Raw genomic sequence first — 27,875 nt, 5'->3', positions numbered from 1 at the left:
TGACTCTGAAGCCCAGGCTGGCCTCAGGCGACAGTGCCGAAAGCTCAAGAAAGGGACAAGGTTTCTGCTTAAGCCTTCAGATTTCCCATTCCTGCACAATCAACTGACTACCCACCCTCTCCTTCAAAATCAAAGGGAGGGTATTTGGCCCTGATACAAATGGCTTTCGGCTATTCTCAGAATCAGTCCTTCATGCCAAGGGTGGGTTATTATTTTGGCATCTTGTTGGCTGAGAAAGAAGGAGGGGTCTCCCCACAAGCCTGCTCTCTCCTGCCCCTCGGGTCTGTTCAGCTAGTGGGAGCTCCCTCTCCTCAGCTGTCTTCTTCCTCCTGAACCAGCTCAGAAGGGACTATACCTTTCATGAAGATGTGTCCACCACCGTAGGAACATTCTACCCAGCACTTTTTTTTTTCTCTTTTTTGTTTGTTTTTGGGCAGAGCTTTCTGCCAGCTATATAAGCACCGAAGAATTGCTTTTGAAAAACAGATCCATTGCTGGCAAGACCAATTCAAGTGGTAAAGTGTATGACAGACTCTAAGTATATATAGTTATATGTTAAAAAAAAAATACAAAGAAAATTTTACCAAGTTCCCATAAAATACATCGAAATTAATATGAAAGTCCATCCTCTCCCCCAGGACATAGGCCCATGGGTTTTCTTTTTATACAAAATATCCCCCAAACCAAAACAAAATACACATATACAGATACACACATGGTACACACACACACACACACTCACACACATACTCACACACACACATAGAGTAACATTTTCTGTGACAATTAAAAAAAAAAATCCTAGTACAAATATAAAGCTCTGTAAACCTGGTCCTATGAGAATCTAACGTTAGTAAACAGCAGGAAAGCGGCGCCTGTCACGTGGCCCGGACCTCACATCATGGTCTCCACAATGACATGACTGGGCTTCATGAGTGCGCCGTTCATGAGGGTCGAGCGGGAGTGGAAGGGTGTGGCCCCCTCGCGCTCCACAGCCCAGCGGTTGGGCTCCCTGGGGGTCATCAGGTATTTGATTCTCTGCAGAAGGAAGATGATGAGGTATCAGGAAGAGATAGATCACAGAGATCCCTTCCCACCCCAGGGGGCGTGCTGTGTGGCATCCGGCCAACAACCACCCTTTCTGGTTCTTTTGTTGATATCTTAGAAATGGAGGGGAATGGCCCTGGTGTCTGCCATACAGTGGTTTTCACAGCCAAGCCCTGTACTTGTGCTTAAAGACAGGGCAAACTCATGACCTCCACATGCAGAGCTCTTCCTCCCGAGGAGCCGAGTTGTGTCTCCCTCTGGCTTATTCACCCTGCTTTCTCTTTCTGCTTCTACAGTATGTCTCAGGGTTGGATAACTGACCTAACTCTGACACCCCGCCCGCCCCCCACATGCTCTCTCCAAGAAGAAATTTGTACTCCTTGGCCTCCCGGAGCCTGTGCTTCCTGCCTTCATGAGACAATCCCTCCTGAAGGGTTGGGCCTGGGAGCCCACTGCAGGGAGGATTCTGCCCGTTCAGATAGAAGCCTGCTGGAGAATTCTCAGATGCCCCCAGACACGGAGCCCAGGCTTTTAAGGGTGGTGACTGATCATGGAATTGGTGAGGGAAGAGCCCTAGCCCTGTCCAAGGACACTAGGAAGTCACCAGGGAAGCTAAGAATGGAACTTGGCTCTCGCTTCCCATCTCCTGCCCACTTCCTGCCAAGTGTCTGCTCACGTAGAAATGGGCCAGCAGTTTAAAAAAAAAAGGAAGAAAAAGAAGAAGAAGAAAAAAAAGAGGAAACAAAAAGGCCCTCCTAGAGGTGTTTACATTCAACTACAACTGCAAGATCTGCTTGAAGCCTGCATGTGTGAACCGTGTTGTTCTAGGGGACTGCTGCTTATTTAGAAAGACATTATTTCACTCAGGAATCCCCATTGCTACATTCTCTTGGGAAAAACCACAAGACCTGGCAACTCCAGGCTATGGCCTTAATGCCGTCTACCTAGCCTGCCTGCTCTGCCTTCAGCCCTGCCTCTCCTGCATCCATACAGAACACAGGGCTCCATATGCAAAGTGGGAAAGGGGCTTCCCGCCACGGGCAGCCAGTCAGGGCGGTCTGCATGGGAAGCTCAGCCTGGTTACTACTGGGGGAGGGGGCCACCTGGACAGCTTGTGTTGCTGCAGGGGCTACAGCTCACACTAGCTGTTGGGGATGGGGGCAACCTTCCTAGCTCCCTCCCCCATGTGGCTCACTCGCAACAAACCTGTGCGCATGGGCCAGACCATGGGCCTTAAATGTGGGCCTTAAGCCAGGCAGCCGGACTTCTACCCATAATCCCAGCACTAGGGAGACTGAGGCCCGAGAGCTGAGTGTTTGAGGACAACCTAAATTACATAGTGAGTTCTAGGTCAGCGTGGACTATAGATTTAGATACTGTCTCAAAAAACAAAGCAACAACAACAAAACAGTTGGACTTTCAAGAGACCCTACCCCAACTTAGCGACTGCTAGAGAAGCTGTCTAACCAAATAGGCCCCTAAAGACCTCCTGTCACATCTACCTAATTCATGTCTGGGTGGTAATGATCCTGGGAGAGCTGGGGGTCCTAGCTCCAATCCTCTATACTCTAGGAGGGCCTTGGGGGTCTGAGACCCGGACATGCCCCCCCCAGGCTCCTTCCTTGTCCCTTCTCCCCTCCCATGAAGCACAGCCCCCTCTCAAAGGGAGGAAGCTTGGGCCAGCTTAGCAGGGAGCCAGGGCCCCAGGACATCCTGGCTCCAGATTTCTTTTCGTAAGAGAATAAAAACAGCCCAGAATAAAACTGTGGGGCGTTGGAGCTGGCCCAGGCGCAAAGGTTAAAGTAGATTCTGAGAAAGGGATTTCATGGAAAGAGCAGAGGGCTGCCAGGCCTGGAGGCTCCCGCACTGTGGGAAGAATTCCTGAGGAGGCTGGGGGAAGGGAGGGGGCACCATGAGGAGATGGGCAGTCACAGAGGCTAGGAGTAGGGCAGAGGTGGTGGCACACCCCGGCACAAAGGGTGGCATGGTGGGCGGTGGTCCTGGGCTTCCTATCCAGAACTCATGTCCTGTCCTGACTCAGAGCAGAGATCCCCACACCCTTTAGCTTGGTGTGAGCTCACTGTCTCCTCTCTAGCCTAGCCATTGACCCTCTGCACCCCACGCCAGGACCAGAAATGTCATCACAAAGCCTTCTCCAACATGAATGGCACCTGTCCCTGTTCGGCTACATCGTATCCCTGCCTTGGATTACCCTGCCTTTCATGGGGTAAAAGAAGACCCGGGACTCAGAGAGGGCAAGCATCGTCTAACGCCACACAAAAACCGACACTGCCTGTTTTCCAACTCCCATTGCCCGTGCCCCATGCTCACCACGCTGAGCGGTCCCTCCGTCCGGCAGAGGAGGATGACAATGACCAAGGGGATAGACACCATGGAGGAAAGGGCCAGGCTCCAGCCCAGCCCAATTGCCCAATCAGGGTACACGTAGGATTTGTTGTAGGTCAGGGGTACATACTTAACAAGAGAGAAGATGAAACATCCCTGTAGAAAAGAGAGAGGGCAGTCAGAGGGTTTCTAGGCATTTGAGAGCAGGACAGCCCTTATCTGGGGTAGGGCCCCTCCTCTCTCCTTCCTATTGAGATGGGTGGTATTATGCCTTATGGGTCTCTTCAGGGGAAACCTGACCAAGTCACCTGTTCATCCTGCCCTAGCTCCCCAAGTCTTTTGGAACACAAACCGTGTTGGCCCATAGCTATCACCTCATCTTTTTTTCATCTGCCCTTATCCCTCAGGAATCTTTCTAGCTCCTCAGCATGTGCCCAGGGCCTTACCACAGGCTATTTCCCCTGCCTGTCCTCTTTTCTCCATTGTCCCACCCTACATTCAATCCAGTGGACTGGCCTTGCTTGCCCAGGCCCCAGTTTTTCTTCTTTCCAGAAGCCAAGTGGCTCTGATAGCCAGAGTCCAGCAGTTTTCCTCCCTTTAGGTCAGAGGCTCTCAACCTTCCCAATGCTGCAACCCTCTAATACAGTGCCTCGTGTGATCCCCTAGTGATAAAATTATTTTTGTTGCTACTTCGTAACTGTACTTTTGCTGCTGTTATGAATCATAGTGTAAGTATCTGTGTTTTCCAATGGTCTTAGGTGACCCCTGTGAAAGGATCATTCAACCCCCAAAGAGGTTGTGATGCTCAGGCTGAGAACCATTGCTCTAAAGCATCTCAACACCAGATGTGGCTCTAGGCGCAGGTGCTCAACAAATATCAAAGGTGTGCATGAGAGGCAGGCAGCCATCGCCACTCTGCACGCTGGTAACCAGGTCTGGTCCCAGTGGCAGGGTATAGACCTGGCCTTGGTCCTGAACCCTAAAGGTGTGCAGAGTCCACCTTTACCTTTGAGAGGGGCTCTGGCAGAACTACCCCGGAACTTTCTCCTCAGAATGAGGCACCCCATGGAGAGCCATGGGTGAATTACTCACTACCTAAAACAAGGTCTGATGGGAGACAGTGGTATGGGGTGAAGGCAGGTGGTCCACGGGGCCCACCTTTCTCTGCTGCTTTCTGCCTAGAAAGCTGTGGCTTAGGTGAAGTCAGCCCCAGAAGCCAGCCAGCTGCTCTGGTCTCTACCTGGCCTTTCCAGCGGGGAGCCTCATTCTGCTTGGACCTCTGGTCCAATCAACTCCCCAGAGAGAAGGAGACCGGGGTCAATGTGCGAGTGACCTCAGCATAAGTCAGGTGTGAATGAGGATGAGAGTGCTGGCCTGAGCCCAGCTGACTGCATCTCTGTTTGGTTTGGGCCTCCAGCTGCTGTTTTATGATCTCTTGACTTTGTTGGGGCGGGGGGGATATGTGTGCTGAGTCCCACAGTCACGCTCATCAGATTCTAAACTGTCACCTGCCACTTAGGTCACATGTCAGGGTGTCCTTGTCGCAGAGGTGGGGAAACTGAGGCCTAGACAGAGAAGTGAATTAGCATGTCCACTTGGTCTGGCCTGGGAGCAGAGGTCACAGGAGAAGGGACATATTAATCTCTGAACACTGTGAAGGACATCTGGGCTCCCCAAGGTGCTGGCCAGGAACAGCAGTGCAGGTGGCAGGCACTCCCACACTTGCCGATCCCCAGGGTGGTGGCTAGGATCTACTATGAAAGCTCAATGGCCCTTACAAGCAGAGTCTTAGAGAAAGACCTTGCTGAAGGTACCCACACAAGCACCAAGGCCAGCTCCAAGGTGAGTGTCCCTGAAACTGCCCTTCCTCTTTCCTCTTCTTCATAAACTCCTACTGATCCTACAAAACCCTACTCTCTCAGACATAGCTGAAGCAGGCTTTACCAGAGGCCTCACCCAGGAGGTGCTAACAGAATGCGGGCTCACATGGTGAAAATGTCAGGCAGGGGTAAGACTTACAGCACAGAGAGCTGGAGTGATGACAGCCCAGCTGTACTTCATCCAGGGCCCGGGCCGATAGCCGATCATGTCCTCAATACCATCATATAAGTTATCACCGCCTACAAGAGATAGCAGTTTGCCCCTGGTGACTCGGTGGCCAACGCCAGAATTAGCCCTGGAGCAGGGGCTACCTGAGGGCCTCTAACCACCAGGCCTGTGTCTCCACACCAAGCATGGCCAGTGACACTCAAATGCAGCTGGATGCCTGCATTTTGCTGGAAGTCTTAGACAAAGCCCACATCTTAGTGTGGCCAACCTCAGCTCCCTAAGAGGCCAAAATAGACTATTTCTGGCTGAGCCAAACAGTAGGTTACCATAGGCTCTGACGTGACAGTGCCCTCAATGGGATTTTTTTTGTGATGTGCTCCGGAGTGAACAATTTTCCCCCATTAAATTCTCTGCCCAAACGAACAGCTTGAAAAGGGATGTGCAAACATGTATACTCACCATATATCCAGGCAATAACAACACATTCAAAGAATGCAACCCACAAAAGGCATACACCACTAGCTGCATAGTAGTCAAAGAGTTGAAACACATACATGCCACCCTATGGGGAAGAAAAAAATAAATAAATAAAGTTGGTTTGTTATATCGCCTCCAAGTCCCTTCATATGTGGCGAAGCGACACAAGTTTTTGTTTGGTTGGGTTTTTGTTTGTTTTAAATTCTAAAGAAAAACGGGCAAAAAGCTAGGATGACCAAATACAGGTATTTAAAAAAAAAAAAAAAAAGATATTCAGGGCCAACCGTTGTGGCTCATAGCACTTACAACAAATACTCTAGAAGCTGAGACAGGTGAATTGCTGTGAGTTCAAGGGCAGTTAGGGCTATATAAGAAATTCAAGCCAGGTGTGATGGTGCATGCCTTTAATCCCAGCACTCGGGAGGCAGAGGCAGGTGGATCCCTGAGTTTGAGGCCAGCCTGGTCTACAGTGCAAGTCCAGGACAGCCAAGGGTACACAGAGAAACCCTGTCTTGGGAAAAATTAAAAAGAAAAAAGAAAAAAAGAAAGAAAGAAATTCAACTTCATGTTTGACATACACACAGGGTTGGGGGAGAACACAACACGCCTTAGCAACACAAAGGATCAAAGAAGTCTATATACACAGGAGGTCTTTAAAAATATCAAGTGTGGCCTAGTCATGGGAACCCAGTGCTTGGTGAGTGGGTGTTATCTCACTTTAGAGGGGTGTTCTTACAAGTACTTCTGTAAAAGTTTCTCCTTCTGGTTGAAAAAAAAAGTGGTGACGGCCTGAACAGGGTTAAGAGTAATGAATGGAAACCTTCTCCTAGAGACCTCAAAAGCATGTTGGTATATTGGGGGCAGGAGAGCATGCTCTGGGGGGATACCAGACTCATCATCCCCTCTTATCTGTCCTCTCTCCAGCCACTGAAACTTCTAGCCTTCAACCTCTCTGTTCCCTTTTGCTCCTGGCTTCTCTTCCTCCTATTTAAAGTATGGACCCTGCCCTCTGGGAATAGCATATACTCTCCTGAACAGATGCCCACACAGATGGAGATGGTAGAGTACTTGCCAAGAAAGTGACCACAACATGTCAAAAAGAAGAAGAAGAAGGAGGAGGAGGAGGAGGAGGAGGAGGAGGAGGAGGAGGAGGAGGAAGAGGAAGAGGAGGCGAAGAAATAAAAAGAGGGTGGAGGGGCTGGAGAGATGGCTCAGAAGTTAAAAGCATTGTCTGCTCCTTCAGAGGTCCTGAGTTCAATTCCCAGGCACCACATGGTGGCTCACAACCATCTATAATGTAATCTGATGCCCTCTTCTGGCCTGTGGGTGTACATGCAGGCAGAACACTGTACACATAATAATAAAATAAATTAAAAAAAAAAAAAAAAAAGAGGGTGGAGGGGCTGCATGGTCATTTGCGATCTAGACAGACTAGGGATTGGGAGCCAAGCTAAAGGAGGTGTGTTAAGGGGACACACACACAGAGGCCCCTCTCCTAGATGCTGCCTCCTGTGGCCTTGAGAAATCCAAAAGTAGGAAGGGAAGTCCCTCACACCACCCAGAGTGACAGTCACCTACCTCTGTCATCATCGTCAGCCCCAGCAGGTAGCTGATGCTACACACGATGGCGATGAAGATTTCTCGACGATAACCCTTCCTTAGGAAGGACGGGTAAAGATCAACCAAGGATGTGATCTGTCCTTCGACTTCAACAAACTGAGGGGCGAGAGGAGAGAGAGAGAGAGAGAGAAAGGGGGTTTGTGGTGGCTCAGCACTGGCCTGAAGCTCAGGAGGAGGGCTGGGCACACTTGACAAAAGAGAAGAGTAGGAGCCCTGCCCTGTGTCCTGGGCTTACGTCTCAGGATACCCACCTGGAAATCCATGTAGCCAGACCCTGGGCTGTGCAGGCAGCCATTGTGGCCTGCGGTCCAAGCAACTCAGGAAGTATGGCTGTACTCAGGTCATTCCCACCCTCATCACTCACTGGAGACTCATGAGAGAGCAGCGGCTTCTCTAGGAAGCCAGGGACAGCTCTCTGCCCTGACACACTTGAGGGTGAGTGTGTGGCCATGGCAGCCTCTCTCCTTGGTCAAGGCTGGTGCCACACACATCAAAGCATGTTGTGTTCAGCCAGAACTTGACAAGCAGGTCAGCTTCCGCACTAACCAGTTGGGAGACCCTGGGCAAAACCCAGTCTCGGTTTCCCCATCCACAGCACAGAAGGCACTTCAGGTCTGGCTCACATGATGCCTTAATAACTCCACGGGAAGCCCACCATCCAGGGACCAGTGGTTCCAGACATCATAGAGAAAATTCCGGAACGTATCCACACACCATCCACACAAATCATGCTTGAGGACGGTTACCAGCCTTTCAACATCTTTTCATCCTTGTACCTAATGATTTATCTTGGAAACTGTGCTGTGTCCCTACACAAAGAGCCACCTTGCCTTTTAACAGCAGCATAAAACTGGCAACGGCATCCCTTGTTATCAGTCTTTGGGCAGGAAAATGCAAGTCTGTAACAAGGTCTTGGCAGTGTTGGGGTGTAAGAGCCACAGAAGTACTTAAATTAGAGAAGCCACAACCAGAGTGCACTGAGCCATTAAAAAACTGAGACACTGAAGGCTGGGGATGGAAACACCTGGCATGCAAGGGATTGGTCCATGGCACAGCGTAAGCCAAGCATGGCAGTACACTCTTGTAATCCCAGCACTCAGGAGCTAGAGGCAGAAGGCTTAGTCGTTCAGAGTCAGACCTGACCCCATAGTGCATTTGAGGCCAGCCTCGTCTACATGAAATGCCATCTTGAAATAAAAAGGCAAAAAGGGGTTTGGGGACAGAAGTTCCCCCAAATTCCTCTGGGAAAGATCCAACCATGGAGGCCTTTGGGAGGCGGTGAGGGAAAGAGCAAGAATGGACAGGATCAGAGAGAAAATCCCTCTCAGGCATCTGAAGGAGCAGCACTCCTGCAGCCAGGATTCAGGGACAGGATGACCAATAACAGGCTCTTATGCAGAGCTCCAGGACGGGGGGGAGGGTTTATGACCTCTGACTGATATAAGCAAAGGGGATTTGAACCTGGAAAGCAAAAGAGCTGTGGCCTAACCGGCGGCCCCAGTGCCAAGCTACAAAAAACGAGTTAAGACCAAAGGCCTTAACTGGGCCTCTCAGCCTCAGTTTCTCTGGCTGCAGAAAGGGCACCGGTGACACCCAGGTTGGGACACTGCAGGGACAGGAGCTAAGGTATAAAAGTCTGGGTGCAAGTGGGCTGAGGAAGAGCATGTGCCATCTCCAGCACTACGAGGAAAGAAAACTGTTTGGGCAGGGCTTGGAGCACAGCCTCCACTTGGGAGGATGGAAAAGCTCCAGGGAAAAAGCCTGACATTAGACATGGTCAATGTCAGTGAGCTGCACATGGAAAAAAACGGCCATGCGACACCTGGCACTTGGTGTCATCTCACACAGAGGGACTCTCTGCCCCTCCATGTGGGGACAGCTTCTCCAAGTTCTAAAAACTGGTGTTTGGAGGCCAGCCATTTTCTATGTCCTTGCTCACTTGTGCTTGAGTGACAATACCATCAGGCGCCATTTAAACTCCCAGCATTGGGCCAGGTATGGTGGCGCACACCTGTAATCCCAGCACTTGGGAGGCAGAGCCAGGGGTAAATCTCTGTGAGTTCGAGGACAGCCTAGTCTACAACAAGAGTCCAGGACAGCCAGGGCTCGTTACACAGAGAAACTCTGTCTCGAAAAAACAAAAACAAAAACAGAACACCAAGTCTTGGGAGTCCTGCTCTACAAAGCAAGGTAAAAAGGAACATCTCAAGGCCAGCTTTCACAGTGCCTCAAGATTCTCCCCTCAGCCTGTGCCTCAGCTGAGAGTCCCATATCCTGCACTGAGCCCTGTTCCTGCACGGGACACCACTCATGGCCACCTCAGGCCAGGACTGCGGTGAGCCTGCACGGTCTGTTTGGAGCCATGGTGATGTCACGCTTAGCCACTTATTAACTTGTGTTTTTGTTTTCTTCTTCCCCTCTGAGCCTGGAAGATGTTCTAAAAGCCACTAAAAGGCACCGCATGGGGTCTGCTCTCAGGGCCAAGCTCCCAGAACAGGAATCATTAACAGACCCTGCTTGTTTACAACAGTTCGTCTGCCCATCACCAACCAACTGCACAGGACTTGTTTTTCTGGCTCCAAAAAGTTTTCGCTGTCTTCGCTGTTAATCTGACCCCCTTGGCTGCCAAGTCTTGCTTTGTGTTCTTGACCTTGCTGGCTGTCTCCTCTCTCTGGACTTGTTCACCTTTGCCTGGATCTGAGTCCCCAGGGACCATCCTGACAGGGCTATTGAAGGCTATGTCCTAGCCTACCTCAATAAAATGAACTTTTCCTGAAGCAGCTGGACCCCAAACCAGGCTTCCCAGCCTCTCTAGCTGGGCCTGAGCACATAACCAACTACCCTGCACACACCTTGCGTCTTAAAAATACCCAACAAAAAGACACCCACTTCTGGGAAAGAGACCCGCAAGCCCCGATGAATCTCAGGGGCACCCGAATTCTCTATGTGTGGCACTGGGCCTCACCAGGGTGAGGAAACTGAGGCACAGAGGGAAGATGACAGATGTGGGCATCGTCACACACAACAACCTCTCCTGAGCTAGATGCAGGGTGGCTGTCACCAATACTCCCTGCTACCTATGGAGGAGCCTTAGCAGGGGGCTGGGGTCAAGATGCAGAAGTCAGAAGAACAGGAAAAGACTGGGGGTGTGGCTCAATGGGAGAGTGCCTGTGAAGCCCTGGATTCCACCCCAAAAAATAAGAGATGGGGCAGATGTTACGGCGGCCAGAGGATGGAGACAGGCGGTCTGCCAAACATGGCTCAGCGTTTCTGGACATACTTGGGACTGTGGTGGCTTGGACAATGATTGACACATGAGCTGACATCTGTACCTCTGGGTCCTGGCTTTCTATTTCTCATTTATAGTTTGACTGTACCCACATCCCAAGTCCCCCTCATCTTCCTGCTAGGGTAACAGCCTTGAGTGATTGGGTGGAGGTCCTCCCCCTACTGAGCTGAGGCCTTTCTCAACCCGGGGTCCTGGAGGATCCGGGTTGAAGCCTCTGAGGTGGGAGCTTGGAAGGTCTGAACGCACTTCCGCCTCTATAAGGATGGCTTCTCACAGTGAGGCTGCCCACATGAGCACCACGGCTTCGCGTATACGTACCTGGCTGTCCAGTCCAAGCAAGAGGAGCATAATAAAAAACAGAATGGACCAAAAGGTGGGCAGCGGCATCATGGTCACAGCTTTTGGGTAGGCAATGAAGGCCAAGCCAGGACCTAAGGGAGAGAAATGGGGAGGGGGGGACACAGAAGGACACACATCAGTACCATGCTACTCAGAACCCCCGGGCCTCACAGACCACTCATGTCTGAGTGGGGAGGAGGGTCACCTAAGCCCAAACTGCAGGAGGAGCCAGGGGAAAAGAGACCAGTGGGGCTCAGGGGGGGCCCCATGTAAGCATTTGTCTCCTATTCAGCACATGGCCTCATTTCAAATGAATCTAAGCCCATATAGACATAGGATTCAAGGGGCAGGGAGTGGGACTGAGCCTGGGGCTCAGGCAGGTGGAGATTTGGGGAATGGATGACCCACCCCTCACACACCAAAGCCGCACACTGACACTGGCTGGAAGGAAAGTTGTGGTTATCTGATTCATGAAACCCTCCTTTGCAGAGAACCGTTTCTATTTTTGAATTAATGGCTAAAACACTGCTTGAATGGAAAGGGGGAGAAAAAAAAAAAAAAAAAAAAAGAATTCAGAAGCATGCCCTTTAAGGGCATGTCCACGGAGCCTATGTCCCCTACAGGTACCCAAGTTCACACAAGGCAAGGTAAAACCAAGCAGGCCTGGCACTGAAGAGAATACCATGGGGCAGGGCAGGTCCTCAGGCCCAGGAGACTAGCCACATCCCAGTCCTCACCCACCACTTCCTCTACATTTTTAGGGGGCATCAGTTTACCCCACCTGAACTATGAGGGTCAGGTGGCCCCAGGATCCTTATGTTCAGATTATGTTCACCTCAGAGGGGGACGCCACTACCCAGAAAAGGGCTATGGGTTCTTATTAACAGGGGCTAGACCCAGAGGTGGAAGGGGACAAGGACTCTGCCCACTCTGAGTGCCTCTCAAGAGTCGTTTGAACATGAACATGTCCTGCTTGTAAACAACCTCCCCTCAAACACATGACTTAGGGAGATTTGCTAGCTGGTACTTGTGGGCTCCACTTGAGGGCTGATAAACTAAATCGAAATCAACTAGAAACAAAACAAACCAATCAGGAAGAAATACAGGCCAGACTGCAGGAGACGCGGAAGATGTTTTTGTACACTTTAAAGCAAACATCAAAACCAAATGAATAGCTTAAGAGGAGGCAGGGAGAAAGTTCACAAAAACAAATCAATTCTGAAAAAAAAAAAAAAAAAAAAAAAAAAAAAAAAAGAAAAAAACCAAAAAAACCTAGAACTAGAATTCACTCAATAAAGCATCAACAAACCCCAAATGTGGCAGGAGAGGGCAAGCCTTCCATGCCATCTGCTCAGCCTGCGAAACCCTGTGGGGTGATACTAGAAGATTCTGTGAGTAGAAAGGGTGTGGCTGCTTACCAAGCCGGAAGCTGCTTGAATGAGCAAGATGGAAGGGGAGAGGGCAGGGTGCGGAATACACACACCCCCACCCCCACCCAGGACATCATGAAACACACTTAGGACCAAGTTAGAACCAAAAGCATTCTGATCCCCCTAAATTCCAAAGCTCCGGCCCTGCTTTGTCCACCCCAAGAATGAAGGATCGGGACTAAGGCAGCCACAAGACAGATGCAAAACATGGCGGCCCCCAACACCTCTGCACCAGGCGCCGCAAACAGAAACTCAATTCACTTATTTTTGTCCTTTGCTTTAGATTTTTTCAAGCCAGCCTCAGGAGAGGGCCAAGAGCCCTTCCCTAAAGCCACAGTGAAGTCAGGAGGATAGAAGCCGAGATGCTTAGGCCAATCTGATGCCCCCACCAGCACAGCACACCGTGTCTGGGTTTTCCCTTGGCTGTGCAATGCCCTGGTTCAAATGCACTTGTCTTTGTTAAGGTGCTTGCTAAAAACCTCAGGGAGTCACTGACCCTCTTGCTGTGCTGGCTGCTCATACATCACTGTGGGGAAGGAGTGAAGACAAGTGGACAGAAGGGGAAAAAACCAACAACAACTTGGGGTTGACCACATGTGTGGTGTGGAAATATGCACTGTGTCCAAAGATCTCCTTGATGGACCTCATCTTTCTCCCCTGCCAAGTCTCCTCTGTGCTCTTGATGACACCCGGTTACAGGTTTGGAACCACTTTGCACGTGCAAGCAGGAAGAATGTCACTTGCAGAGGAGCTGGAAGAGGGGCGGGGGGGGGGGGGGGGGGGGGTGGCAGCTTGCTTGCTATATAACTTCTACACAACTTGCTATACAACACAGTCTTCTGAGTATCCAGCTGGGACAGAGGGAAATAGATCTGCATGCACGGTGTGCGTTCACACTGGGGGGGAGGGTCTGAGTTAGGGTATGGCAACAGACAGAGGATGAAGAGGGGTTCCTGAGGCCAGAGAGGCCAGTGAGAAGTGGATGGCTGCATTGGATGCTTCGCCAAACATCCGGTGGGTGGAGACTCAGTATCCAAATGCATTGCCTGTGACCCACTCACGCAAGGGCCCATGCTTTGGGGCCGCTGAGCTCATCTGAGACACGAATATCTATCTAGACAAGTCTAGACACTCGGCGTGCAGGTATCCTCTACCCTTCCGATACCAGGACTCGGGACTGGGGAGCTAGGACATGACCTTGAGTTTCAAACATAAGGAAGTCGAGGGAAGAGAACGTCAGAGACTTGGGATACCTTCCCTGGTCTGCAAAAGCCCTAGACTAATAATGCACAGTCTGCTCCCCCCACCATCTCACCCCATCCCCGTGGCCTGCAGGAAACCCCAGCCCAGGGCCCTTGGCAGACTCCAGAAGGTCCCAGAGGGGCTGTAATTAGGTTAGATAACACCTGAGCACCCTCCAAGAGAACTGGGTGGGGGAGGTGGCCCCTGAGGACCTCTACCCCAGAACCCTACTCACTACAGGGCTAAGTTGTAGGCATAGGCCAAGACCTCAAACCCAGGTCCCTGAAATACTATGACAAGGTGGTAGGATTCTAGTCCACGTTTCAGACCCGCCTTTTCTGGAGCACTGAGTCTCATGTTGCTAAGGAAGGACACACTCTGTGCAAAGCCCATGATCCTAAGACAGGCTGACCATCCAGTCTGTGAATGTAGGCATCTTGAGTAGCAACATAGGACCAACAGGCCCCCGCCCCTCCCCCATTCCCCAAAGGTGACAGTGTCCTCATATCCTACCCCCAAATCGGCTCTGTCATGGCCTCTGGGTGGTGTTCCTCCCCTGCCCTCTCACTCCTGGTGACTGTGGTGGGGGCTGGGAAGGATAAGGCTCGGTCAACAGATACAGGAAGGACTAAAGTGTGGCTCGGCTTTGGCAGTGGAGACGGCCAGAAAGCCAAGTGCAAACCACCGAAATGAAGGCTGAGATGCCAGCAGCTCTGGCGATGGTGTGCTAGCAGTGGCTGACCTGAGCCTCAATTAGGAAAGTAACTTCTGTGGCTAAAGGCAGCGGTTGCTGGGGGAGTGTTGGGGCTGGAAGACCACAACTAAAACAGCCAGCCACCAAGTCCCATTTCAACAGCCCTTGTTCCTCCCACCTTCAGTGGGCCAGGATATACCAAAGACCTTTAAATGTAGCCTTTGTACTCAGGTATGGGGGCATGTCTTGTCGGGGAGAGGGGATGTCTATGTAAAAAGCAGGCTCCCTCCATCCCCCTGGGGTCTGGCTCCATGCCTGCAGTACTCATCTTACACACTAGGTGGCAGTGCCCACCACCACTGCCACCGACACCACCGTACCTGACTCAGCCACATCAGCAATGTCCACCCCTTGCTCTTGTGCCATGAAGCCCAGGATGGAAAAAATTGCGAAGCCAGACACAAAACTGGTACCACTGTTCAGGCATCCCAGCAGCATACAGTCCCTAAGTTACACACACGTCAGGGGGTAAGTTAATCACAACACAAGGAAGCCACGCTCCCTACTTCTCTTTTTTTTTTTTTTCTTTAATCATCATTTCTAATGTTCACCGGGCCCGCCAGCGCAACACTTGCCTGTACGAGTTATACTTGTACTTGTTATAGCTTCCCAGTGAGGTCATGGCCCCCAGGCAGATGGCATAGGAAAAGAATATCTGGGTTCCAGCGTCGATCCATACCTGAGGAGGGGAGGTGGGGAGGGATGTTAGGGTGATTGCCTGGGGTGAACACAGGGTCCTGGCAATGTGAGGATCTTTGACCAACCATGACAATGTGTACATGGAGGATCCACAGTGTTGATGAGCTCCAAGGAACCCCAGAAGGCCGAGAGCCAGGTGCCTTCTCTTCCTGCATCAGTTAAGGCTTCTGATGCCGGAGTGACTGGTACCACTCCTGGAACCTTGGGCGGAATGGGCCACCCGGCCTCTCCTCAGGACGACTTTCCACGCTCCGTAAACAATAGTCTTTACTCTGAGTCTACTCGGAGGCCGTCATGCCTACTGCTAGGTCGAGGCTACTTTGATGGCTATGGGTACGATCCCTCACAGCTCTGAGCGACATCAAGCCTGCATTCCCAGCTCTCAGCGCAAGCTGGTCACCAATTGTGTCCTGCTGAGACACCCAGAAATGCTGGCCTCTGGGAGGCAACTGGAAAGCTTGGCACCCTGGGACAAAGGTCTCAAAAGGCACGCAAAAGCCTCCAGGGTTTCACTAAGCCAGTGCTGTGCCTTGTAGGCAGGCTTTGAGGCTCGGAAGGGCCACAAACCACTACTGGTCCAGTAGAGAAGTGCCAGGAGATGATGCTCGGCTGTACACGGGCATCAAAGAGCCACAGGAAACACTGGGACCTGCATCCTGTGCACCACCGGCTTGGGATTGGGTACCCCACCCTGCTGGTACCTGTGGGTCCTCGAGGCGGCTGATGTCAGGGTACAGGTAGAACTTGATGCCTTCACCAGCACCTGGCAGGGTCAGTCCACGGACCAGAAGCACCAGCAGCATGGCAAATGGGAAAGTGGCAGTGAAGTAGACAACCTGTAGGGGCAAGGAGGAGGCAGGTGGATTCATGAGTGTCCTCGCTGCAGGGAAGTGCAGGTGCCCGCTTCTCTCAGAGGCAGGGAGGGTCACACTGGCAACAGCAAAGATCCTGCAGGCACATTGGTTTCACCTGTTGTGTGACCTTCAGTGTGTTGCTTAGCACCTGTGCCTTATATGACATAACGCAAATAAATAAATAAATAAATAAATAAATAAATAAATAAATAAATAAAGCTATGACATCAGGGCCTATTTTTTAAAATTTATTTATTTATTATAAATAAATAAAGCGATGACATCAGGGCTTATTTTATTTATTTATTTATTTATTTATTTATTTATTTATTTATTTATGTATACAGTGCTCTGGCTTCATGTACACCTGCACACCAGAAGAGAGCACCAGATCACATTATAGATGGTTGTGAGCCACCATGTGGTTGCTGGGAATTGAACTCAGGACCTCTGGAAGAGCAGTCAGTACTCCTAACCTCTGAGCCATCTCTCCAGCCCCAGGGCCTATATTATAAATGAAAATGAATACATCCTGTGAGTAATTTGCATAGATCATCTAAGCTCAAATTTTTAAAAAGCAAGCAAGATGGAAAACAAATCTATCCTTTTACTAGGAGAGAAAATACAGGCAACATACAAACTGAATCAACCAACTATCAGGGGTGAATGCAACAGCTAAGCCCATGGCCGCATCAGCTGTCACATGGCACTCAGCACACATTGTCTGACATTACAACTGTCAGTACAACACCGGGGGAAAGAATCAGAGAGAGGGCTGGAGAGATGACTCAGTGCTTCCGAGCACTGGCTGCCTTTGCAAGAGGACCCGAGATCAATTCCCAGCATCCACATGGCCGCTCAGGACCATTTGAAATTCCAGTTCCAAAGGATCTGACATCCTCCTCTGGTTATCTCAAGCACCAGGCACACACACATATATAGGCAAGATATCTATACATATTTAAAAAAAAAAAGAAAAAAGACAGATGGAACCAGATGTGGGCGCACATCTGTAATCCCAGCACTCAGGAGGCCGAGGCAGGGTGTGATAATGGCCTGTCTGGGGATACACAGTGAGACAAGAGGGTCAGCTGTAGCTCTGGGCATTCCCTTGCTGAGAGATGCAGGAGATGTCAGCTACTCTCTCTGGGCCTTGGTTTCTTCTCGTATGAAACGAGGACAAGAATCACAACAGCCCTTGTCAAGAGATGGGTGAGGACTTACACGGACAGACAGCAAATGGTTGTCAAGACACACACAGCCTGACTGACAGGGACTGGAGAGGAGGCAGGCAGAAATTCCTCCAAGGTCGTGGCCAGAATGGGAAAGGCCCAGCCCTCTCCCACAGGGTCACGCCGTGCATCCCAACAGGCCAGGGTCGGGGTGAGGAAAGGACTGACAATAATGCCTTCTGTCTGTTCCTGTTGCTGTTCAGTCACACACTGCAGGGCAGTTGACCTTTAAAGCGGGTAGAAGGCCCGGGGGAGGCCATCAGTTTCTAGGAGGGGAACACAAGCACTGTCCCTGTCAGCTCACTACCTTCTTTCTCTAGACTTAGTTTCCCCCACCTTAAGGTGAGAGCCTTGGCCTGGATAGGCTTGGTTCCCAGCTCCAGGGCAAGGAGGTGGGTTGAATAAGAGTTCATCGCTCATCTGTCTTACTTTCCAGTTAGCTACTGTGGCTGCTGCTTCAAGGGGGAACTCTGACCTCACCCTCTACCAAGGTCTTTAGGGAGTGTTTGGAAACGCTGAACAACCCAGATGTTGGTGGCATTCTACAAGCCTAAAGGAGGGCCCTCTGCCCTCTGTCTGCCACCTCATCCCTGGATGCCTTTTTTCCTCCAAGCCTTGGGTGTCCCCAGCCACCCTTGACGGGCAGACGGACACCAGGGACAAAGGCCAGTCAGGAAGCCACTTGAAAGGGTAAAAGAAAGAAAACCCTCCTGTCCCCTCCCTTCCTGTGCCTAGGCAGACAGGCGCCCCTGGCCAGGTCCCCTCTCTGAGGCCCTATAAGGCCACACCCAAGCTGGTAAACAATAGCCACCAAAGACAGGAGTCCCACAGGTTCCCCCAAGGGCCTGCTATACTTCAAAGCAAGTGGATTGCAGCCAGAAGCACTGGTGGGCTCACTGGAGTAGGGGTGGGGCTCCCTGGCTTGCCTCTTTACTAAGCCTACTATGTACCCAGCCTGGTGCTATGAACTTAACTCAACATCCGTCATATCTAGATGAGCCATTACAACCTGCCCCTGCCCTTGTGAGCAAACAAGCCTCACTGGCTGTTGTCAACCTGCCTGGAGTCCTCAATTAGTAGGAGCTGTCAGAGGTGGGATCTGATCTAGGCCAAGTTCTTCTGTGGCTCCCATCTCTTTGGGAGTGTTACTGCCACCGCCACCCCCTATTGGGCAGCCCTCAGTCATCTCCATAAAAAGCCACCCTTGTTTTGTAGCCTCTGCTACTCCTTGGATGAGCCTGAGAGCCATTCTCTCAACTTTTCCGTGCCTGTCCCTAGGGATCCTCCAGGGTGAGGCTGGTGCCAGGCGCCACCTTGGGCCCCTGACTGTGGCCCAGTAGGCCTTGCTGTGGGACGTAGTATTTTTCCACTCCTGTTGCTGATCTCCATAATGCCTCTGAGCTCTGGGCCAGATGCCTTGTGGAAAATGGAGGCTTATGGGGCACCTCAGCCCTGACCAGACTCTGGAGGTTGGTGGGCAGCAAGGAGGGGCTACCTTCCAGTTTCCTGCTACTCAGCTTTACTTGGGTGTGGATGGCCTGGGCAGCAAGGGTCATTCAATCACTCACTTTACACCAGGAGAAACTGAGGTTGAGCAGGTCATAGGGATTCATAAAACCATATTCCATTTATAAGGAGCGGAGCTCAGTCCAAACCCAGACTAGCCCCTATTTGCTCTGCTCTGCTTTGTTTCTGACAAAGCTGGCTGCCCTAGAGTGTGACCACAGGCCTGGCCACACATGTCCAAGGTAAGCTTCCTGGGTAAGCATGGCAGTCTGTCTCCTTGCGAGAGCAAGCAGTGTGATTCCTGGCTTCCACCTCACTGTACTGGCAGGTCAGCGCAAGGTGGGAGAAGGGAGCTGCCCGAGTTCAAATCCCAGTTTGGCTACTGATGAGCTGTGTAGCATTGGGAAAGTTAGTTAAGCTCTCTGAACCGCAGTTTCGGCTGTGCAGGAACGGAGACATCCAGGAAGAGTGAGTGAGTGTGCTGTCTGAGACACCGTATGAACACCCTCCACACACACCGCTACCTGGCCTGTTGACTGAGTAAAACTGACGATGATTCTGGGAGAGTTGGATAGGCTGGGAAAGAAAAAGCAAGCACCTAAGCTTGGGTCCTCCACCCACCACCCTCCCGTCTCCTAGACTAAGTTAGCCACAGGCACAACATTGGCCAAGATGAGGAGGGCTCCAGCCCCCATGGCTGAGAGCCTGGTCTATAGCCAGGGCTGAAAGCTGATGCCAGCCAGCCAGCGGGTGGGCCTCTGGACAGGGTAGGCAGGCAGGCGGGCGGCCTCTGAAGGCCTCTCAGCACTGAGCTGGAGGAAGTCCACAGAGCTGTTTGTCTTGGCTTCTCTGGCCCATCAGGGCTGCTATTGTTCTGGGAACCACACGTGCATGCCCCACGAGCAGGGCGTAGTTCATGGTAGGCTGTGGGGTGGGGGGGGATGCCTCTAGCCAGTCCCCAGTTCCACATTAGCCACAGCTGCAGCCTGGCACCCCTCTACCCTGGCCTTGGCTCTGCCCCCTTTGTAGTGTGCTGCATTTCAAATGTTGCTGACTGTGCCTTATAGATATCAACCTCCTCCGTCGGTCTAGGGGTCTAGGGGCCCCCCAAAGTCCTGGTCAGATGCACTCCAGGGGCCTCCACACTGATCATTGTGTCAGCCTGCAACACCGCCCCCTCAGACACTCAACTCTACTCTTCTTCTTTTTGCTCAGTCACCTCAGTAACCTTTGTCCAGCCACCCTATAAAGGGCACCCCGACTCTCCTTTCTTCTTTCCTGTAATTCTTGGCACCATTAGCCGCTGCCTGTGTCCCATGCTCATCTTTCTATAGCCCAGCTCTTCCCAGCCAGTCACCGATGCTAAACACCGTGGATTCCCTTCACCCTGTCCCTACAACAGAACCCACGTACAAGAGGCTCAAAGGGCATCACCCTTGAATGCGACTGACACTTTCCAATACCTAAGCTCCTCAGACACTTCCTGACAGACTAGCTTCTCTGTGGGGAAACTGAGGCAGAGAGCGAGCAAAAGGCAGCTACTGCTTACTCAGGAGTGTGTGGGTCAGGTCCACTGGTCTGCAGACTTGAAGGACTTGATGGGCCTCATCTCAACCTTCATGGTCACTGTTTAACAGCTAAGGGGATAGGCTCAGGGAAGGGGCTGCTCTCAGACAAGCTACCTGACCTTTTATGAGCCTCAGTTTCCTCTGTGTTTAGAGGAAAATAGCATGCACACTCCTGTGACTGTGGAGGAGTAGGGAGCACAGTGGACAGGGTCTCTAAGGAGGCAGGGAACTCTTTCTGCTTATCCTATGGCGTGATGCTAGGAGGGCACCGTCCAGGCTTGGGTGGCTTCCCTTCTGACCGAGGTTCAGTACAGCAGAGGACTCTGCACCCCAACACAGAGACAGTGATAAAGGGCAGCTGGGCAGCCCTGCTTCAACATCTCTTCTGAAGTCCAGGAGCTGCCAGCTTTGAAAAGTTAGGGTCCATACTGAGGGCTGATGGTCATAGGCAGTAGTAGGGCTGCTAACTGGCCCCCGGCTCAGCTAGCCTTGCTCACCACACCAACACTGCACATCAGGAAACAGGGCAGTGGCTGGTGACACAAGCTCAGTGGGGACACCTGGCTGTCTGCCGGTGATGATGTCACTAAGCCCCTGTTGAACACTGGGGGTTCTCTCTCACCCAGTGAGAGAGAATGTCACACGGAGCTATGTGTCTGTCCTGTCAGAGCATGCATGTGTCCCAGAGTGGGCCCTTCTCCTAGGGGAGAGAAGGTTGACCATAGAGTGGCTGTCCCTGAGGCAGGGGACAGGAGTCCACTCACCTTGCCTGTGGATCGAACACCCTTCCAGATGCAGAAAAAGCAGACGAGCCAGACGAGGAGGAGGCAGAGTGCGAGGTCCCACTTCAGAGCGCCTGGATCGTCAATTCCGGAGGACAAGCTGAGCACATTGCGCCTTTGGGAAAAAAGAACAAGAGGTCAGGGCCGGGAGCCACTTGGCAGCAAAGCCAGCACGGGCAAAGCCCTGGGTTCTCTTTCTGGCACCATGACAAAATAAAATGCAAAATGCTCATTTTCATGTCAGCACTGGAGAGGCTGAACTTGAGGCATGACTGGCCTACATAGTGAATTCAAGGCCAGCCTCAACTACAGAGTATGATTTTGCCTCAAAAGAAAAATAAAAGAGAAAGAGAGAGGAAGAGAGAGAGAGGGAGAGAGAGAGAGAGAGAGAGAGAGAGGGAGAGAGAGAGAGAGAGAGAGAGAGAGAGAGAGAGAGAGAGAGAGAGAGAGAGAGAAAGGAAGGAAGGCAGGCAGGAAGGAAGGAATCAACACCTGCCCCCATCCCCACAGCCACAGCCACACCTCAGTGGCAGCCTCGGCCCCATTTGTCAGGAAGAGAATGGAGGTGACTAAGGCATCAGGGAAATCAAGAAATTACAGAATCCTTTATCAGGTGACTTCAGGCTCAATCCAGCCTGAGTTAAGTCCCCAAGCCTCCATTTTCTTATCTGTAAAATGGGTACTGATTTGGGTGGTAAGATGCCGCTTGCTGCCAAGGTTGCTAAGCTGAACTGGGACCTGCATGATGGAAATAGAAGACTGACTCTTTCAAGCTGTTCTGAGACCACACACACACACACACACACACACACACACATACACACACACTTTTTAAAAGGGGACTGGTTATCTGCAGGAACTGTGGACAACCTTCAATTTTGACTGTAGGCCAAACACTGGGTTCAGATCTCAGTGTCTCTCTCACTGCTAACGTTGGGCAAGTCACCTAACTACCCCAAGCCTCTCTCAGAATGTAGAATGGGGTGACTCCCTTTTCAGCACCTTCTGGGCTAACTTCCTTGATCTCACTCTGACTGTTAGCTGGGAGTGGAGGTATACATCTGTAATCTCACGCTGAGGCAGGAGGATTGCATTCCAAGTTACCCAGGACTACCCAATCAGATCCCATCTCCAAAAGAATAAAGCAAATCAGGTGTGGTGGTGCACGCCTTTAATCTCAGCACCTGGGAGGCAGAGGCAGGCCGATCACTCTGAGTTCGAGGGCAGCCTGGTCTACATAGTGAGTCTAGGACAGCCAAGGCTACACAGAGAAACCCTGTCTCAAAACAACAACAAAAACAAAAACAAACAAACAAAAAAAAAGAATAAGCACAGGGTACCCATCTGTGCATAAGCCATGCAGTGGCTTATGAGGAAAACACCACAGAAAAGACTGACAAGGTCTGAAGGTGCCTGGCCCCTGACACACCTTATCACATGACTGTGGGATATGAATACACCCACAGAAGCTGCTGACATACAGCTGGTGCTTAAGCAGTGCTGGCTTCCTCCCTCCTTTCCTGCCAGGATTTTGAAGCTCTCAAGAGGAGGCAGGTCCATGGCTTTCAGGACTATTCCCAGGGAGAAGAGGCACTAACCCTGCTCAGGGTCTGTGGAGTCAGAAGTTGGACCTAAGTGCTGACCTCCAGTTATCTTTGCTAGTCTCTGCTGGTGCCCTCCCTGTAGGGAAGGAGCCATAGGAAGCAGTACAGGGTGCTTACAGAGAAGATGGCTGTGAAACCTACTGTCTAGGAACCCAGTGTCTCGCAGAACCCATGCTGAGCACGCAGACCTGTTCCCTGGACACTGGGCCTCCTGGTCATCCAGTCTTTAAGCTGTCAATCACAGCTAGGACACTGGATCTCCATATTTCAGGAGTCCTAGACAGAGACATTTTCTTACAGCTGCAGGTAGCCCCCAGTCCCAGGGGGAGCAGGTGATCTGGAGCAGGAGACTGTAAGGCTGCCCTCTGAGCAGAAAAGTCTCAACATAAGAATTTTGAATAAATCCAAGGGTCCTTCTCAAATGGCCTTCATGCAACACCTTTGGCCGACAGTCAACAGTCACTGTTCTCAGGACCCAGGATGATACATGGGACACAACAGGATTCAACAAACACCCGCTGAATGAATGAACCACCTAGGAGGAGAGCCAAGCCTCACTCTGCTGGACCAATGCAAGCTGTAGCTGCAGGCCTAAGGGAAGGCAACTTTCTTTGGTTCTTATCCTGTTGTTTGCAGATGCATCAATGCCATGTAGCTTTACCATGTAGCTATAAGAGTGTGAAGAACACACAAGAAACAAAACCTGAAGAGCCGACCACATGCCTTTCTCATTATCTCATTCCTTCCAAGGGGCAGAGCTCACTGACCGCATTTCACAGATGGGGAAAGCAAGGCTTGGAGGGTACAAAGCCACTCCAGGCCTGCCTGTTTCCAAAGCCAAGGCTCTCCCAACTCCAAATATATATATACATATATATATATATACATATATATATATATGTATATATATATATATATATATATATTTTTTTTTTTTTTAAGAAAATAGCACCTGCTTTTAAGAAGGACCTCATTGGGGCTGGAGAGATGGCTCAGCGGTTAAGAGTGCCGCCTGCTCTTCCAAAGGTCCTGAGTTGAATTCCCAGCAACCACATGGTGGCTTATAACCATCTGTAATGTGATCTGATGCCCTCTTCTGGCCTGCAGGTGTACATGCAGGCAGAACACTGTATTCATAACAAATAAATAAACCTTTAAAAAAAAAAAAAAGGACTTCACTGTTTGCTCTTCCATAGGATCTGGGTTCAATTCCTAGTATTCATATGGCAGCTCACAACCATGTGTAACTCCAGTTCCAGGAGATATGGTGCCCTCTTCTGGCTTCTGAGGGCATCAGGCAAATAAGTGGTACACATACACACACACATACGCACACACATACATACATGCACACATGTGTGCACATGCAAAACACCTATAGACATAAATTTTTTTTTAATTTTTAAATAATAAAGGGGCCTCCAGTCCACTGTAAGCTGGGATCATCCGGTGCCTCAGGGCAGCATCATGGGGTACCGTCACAGAGCAGGCTAAAGGCCAATCATACCCAGCTGGGCCTCCGCCAAGCCAAGACCTGGCAGCACCACAGAACAAAAAGCCCTTCCCATTCGCCATTCAGCACTTGGGTGCCAGCCACAGAATCTCAGAGCACAGTGAGAAACAGTCCACGCTCCTGTGAATGGGCCACATGAGGGCAGAAAAACAACAACAACAAAAAAGTGGCCCTATTCCACACCTTCACACACGCAGCGCTCTCCACAGCCTGCCCTCCACAGGTGTGCTGTCCACACATGACTCTCCAGGTGACTTGCTGTAAGGCCCATCTAGCCTGCCTTTCCTCACACTGGTTCTGAACACCCCATGGACAGCGGGCTGACAGGGTCTATTCAGTTAATGCGCAGCCATGAAACCACCATGTCTCTTTGTTCTTTGGGGCAATCCTTCAAAAAGCTCAAAACTAGCTGAGCAGTGGTGGAGCACGCCTTTAATGCCAGCACTTGGGAGGCAGAAGCAGGTGAATCTCTGTGAGTTCGAGGCCAGCGTGGTCTACAAAGCAAGTTCAAGATGGCCAGGGCTACAAAGAGAAACCCTGCCTCGAAAAACCAAAAAATAAAAAATAAAATAAAATGTAAAAAAAGAAGAAGTTCAAAACTCCGAAGCCAGATCCTGGTGGTCCTGAGAGATCCATCCAGGACACTACCCACTTCCTGCTAGGCCAACAGTGCTCACTGGTGCTAGACACTGCCAAGGAGAGTTACTCTGAGCAACTGAGATAAACATAGCTGAAGCCTTTGTTCCTCTGAGGCTGGGGACAGTCCCTGTAGCCCAGGCTGGCCTTAAATGGTTGATCTTCTTGCTTCTACCTGAAATCACTCCGTACTGACGTGATACAAGTCTGTCCTCAGGCTTTGCATAGCTTGCCAGGGCCACAAAATGTCCTGCCGGGTTCTGATGGAGTCTCAGGCAGGCCTGAGCTGGAGAGTGGCCAATCATCCAAGTCCCTGCAGGGACCCCACCAGTCCTCTCTGTACCACTAACTCCAAGGGACACTCATGGATCCCCTGGGCCTTCACACAGTGCCACTCCTGGGTGCCTCCTAAAACGCCTACATCCCCCATGATGCCCTGCTCTAGCCCTTCACACCCCAAAGCCACAACTGTAACTTCTTCCCAGCCTCCCTGCTATATTTTCCTTCACACTTGTCAGAGGGAGCCACAGTATCTTTGATGCCAGTTCACACGCCTCCTTGGCTCCACATCCTCCCACGGGTACAACCTTCTTCATTCCTAACCTGTCCCTGTCACCTTCCACTGAAATCTAGATGCTTTTAAGACTGTGAGGTTTACCTAACAAAAAGACTAGGATAGCAAAGAAACAGGAAGCCAGAGTTCGGGGGGTATATAGCTGTCCACTTTACTTCCCTCCCTCACCTGCCCCTTGACTTCTTCCTTGGCGGTTGGTGTATATGGTCCCTGACCTGTTGAGTTAGCTGTTTCCTCAAGGACACAGTTCTACCATTTACAGACAGTCTCTTTCCAGGGCTCCGTGCCAATGCACTTTTCCCAAGGGCAGCTCTTATTCCTGGACACCCCCAGCCCTCCCCTTCCCCAGCACTGGGTCTGCTGTCAGCACTTTCCCACTACGATCTTACTTTCTGATCGGTTAATGTGTCTGTCTAGTATCAAGTTAGCTCTGAGCACTCAGGACATGTGTCTGTCTCCACCACAGCACCTAGCACATAAAGTGGCTCACCTGACAATAGGTGGGAGAATTCATTACAGCCATTTGGTAGGTGAGGAAACTGAGGCTCAGCCTCCCATTGACCCTAGGCAGTAATCAAGCCTGGGGTTGATTTCATTTTTTTCTGATGCCACTGTAGGGCACATCACTGTGTCTCAGGCCGGGGCTCCCAGCATTGGGCTTCCCAGTCTCTTCTAGAGGTAAGCTGCAGATTTTTTTTTTTTCTTCCAAGAAAAAGGCCACATCTTGCCAGGATGGAAACTAAAAAAGAGTGGCTGGCCTGGACGTGTGTTTGCAGCCGGCTGCCCTGCTGCCGTCCAGTCAGCACTTGGAGATGTAAATTCGTCCTCAGAGTGGGCCAAATCGTTTCCTTTTGACTGCAGGCCAGCCGTTTATTGGCCGCAGCAGTCCCCAGGAGACTGGCAGAGGCAACAATTATAAAAGGGCCGCCTGCCGGAGCATGGGGCCCCCACACAGCCCTTCCCGCACTACCTCCTCCTTCTGACAGCTACGGAGGAAGATTGGCTGAGCATGGCTTGTTTGCAAATATGACTCATTTCTTTGATTCTAATAGAATCTAATGATCCATGCTGGGCTCCCAGGGGGCTCTGCAGGAGCCTTGGAGGAAGGCCTGGCTCCAGCCTGCTGAAGGGCTTTTGGCCAGACCTGGCCCTGACTGTCCTCCAAGGCCTGTGGGGGAAGCAGGAGGTTTGGGGACAGAGGTGACCTCAGAGGGTGAGGACCAGTGAGATGAGGCCATAGGGACAGAAGCTCTGTGGCCCCGCCGTTCAGCCACTAAACATACCCTAGTGCCAACGTAAAATGTCAGTCTCTGGGGCCTAGAGGCTTCTCATGGGAATCTGAGCCACTGAGGCTGAGAAGGTGCCTGGCTTTATAGACAGGGTAAATGTGGCAGGGTCAGACAGATACAGGAGTCCATGCCTGATCAAAGACTGAAGAAACACAGATGCGCATGCACGTGCGCGCACACACACAGGAAGTGCACCACATGATCTGTGATCACGGACTCAGCTCCAAGATTTTCCTTGTATCATGGAGGTGGGAGGTGAAACACAGACCACAGACCAGAGGTTCACTAAGATCAGACCTGTATCCATGCTGAGTCCCCAGAACCCTAAATGCAAACTTGTCCAGGTTCCTTAAGGCCAGAGAGCAGATGTGAGTGTGGGGGCTAAACTAACTCTTGCTCACAGAGAGCAGGAGACTCAAGCTTGGCATTCCAACTGCCCTGCTATCAGAGAGGGCTGAGATGCATGGGAGCTACACTTTGGCCACACGGGGGAAGGGAGTGCCCCTCTGAGGTCCTCTTGCCTCCTTGGTAACCAGCAGGAGGAAGGGACAGCAGGATGGCTTAAAGCCATCCAGCGATTAGAAACTGGGGGGAAGGGGCCTGGAGAGATATCTCAGAGGTTAAGAGCACTGTCTGCTCTTCTTGAGGTCCTGAGTTCAATTCCCAGCAACCACAGGGTGGCTCCCAACCATCTGTAATGAGATCTGGTGCCCTCTTCTGGCCTGAAGGTGTACATGCAGGCAGAACACTGTAAACATAATAAATAAATAAATCTGAAAGAAAGAAAGAAACTGGGAGAAGGCTCAACTCCCACCAAGCCCGTTACCTGTAGCTCCCAGACCTCCAGATCTGGTACAGGCAAAGAAAAAAAAGGGAAGACTGCCTGGACCTGGGCCAGCTCAGGGAGCATTGCTGCTGTACTCGCACACTCCTCTCTGACAGGGTCCAGTGAAGGGGAAAAACAGAGGAAGGCTCTGAACCAAGCACGGACAAGAGTTTCAAGGATAAGGCAGAGATGGAGTGAG

At 51.1% G+C, this 27,875-nt stretch overlaps 1 protein-coding gene across 2 annotated transcripts in view; it reads right to left on the bottom strand.

Moving 5' to 3' along the window:
* Positions 1 to 212: 212 nt before the first annotated feature.
* Slc6a6 (solute carrier family 6 member 6) overlaps positions 213 to 27,875 on the bottom strand; it is a 73,086-nt gene continuing 45,423 nt past the window's right edge. For both annotated transcript variants that reach the window (XM_051154917.1, XM_051154918.1), the window contains 10 exons: positions 21,217 to 21,349; positions 15,994 to 16,128; positions 15,169 to 15,272; positions 14,914 to 15,038; positions 11,147 to 11,259; positions 7,498 to 7,635; positions 5,902 to 6,004; positions 5,413 to 5,513; positions 3,379 to 3,549; positions 213 to 1,038 (listed from right to left, as the gene is read on the bottom strand). In XM_051154917.1, coding sequence (XP_051010874.1) covers positions 895 to 1,038; positions 3,379 to 3,549; positions 5,413 to 5,513; positions 5,902 to 6,004; positions 7,498 to 7,635; positions 11,147 to 11,259; positions 14,914 to 15,038; positions 15,169 to 15,272; positions 15,994 to 16,128; positions 21,217 to 21,349 — 1,267 coding nt within the window. In that variant the 3' untranslated portion in view covers positions 213 to 894. The remainder of the gene's footprint in view (positions 1,039 to 3,378; positions 3,550 to 5,412; positions 5,514 to 5,901; positions 6,005 to 7,497; positions 7,636 to 11,146; positions 11,260 to 14,913; positions 15,039 to 15,168; positions 15,273 to 15,993; positions 16,129 to 21,216; positions 21,350 to 27,875) is intronic.

This window comes from Acomys russatus, chromosome 13 (assembly GCF_903995435.1).
Source record: "Acomys russatus chromosome 13, mAcoRus1.1, whole genome shotgun sequence".
Classification (NCBI taxonomy): domain Eukaryota; kingdom Metazoa; phylum Chordata; class Mammalia; order Rodentia; family Muridae; genus Acomys; species Acomys russatus.
Note: the sequence above shows the minus strand (reverse complement) of the source record. Positions and strands in the feature narration are given on the sequence as shown.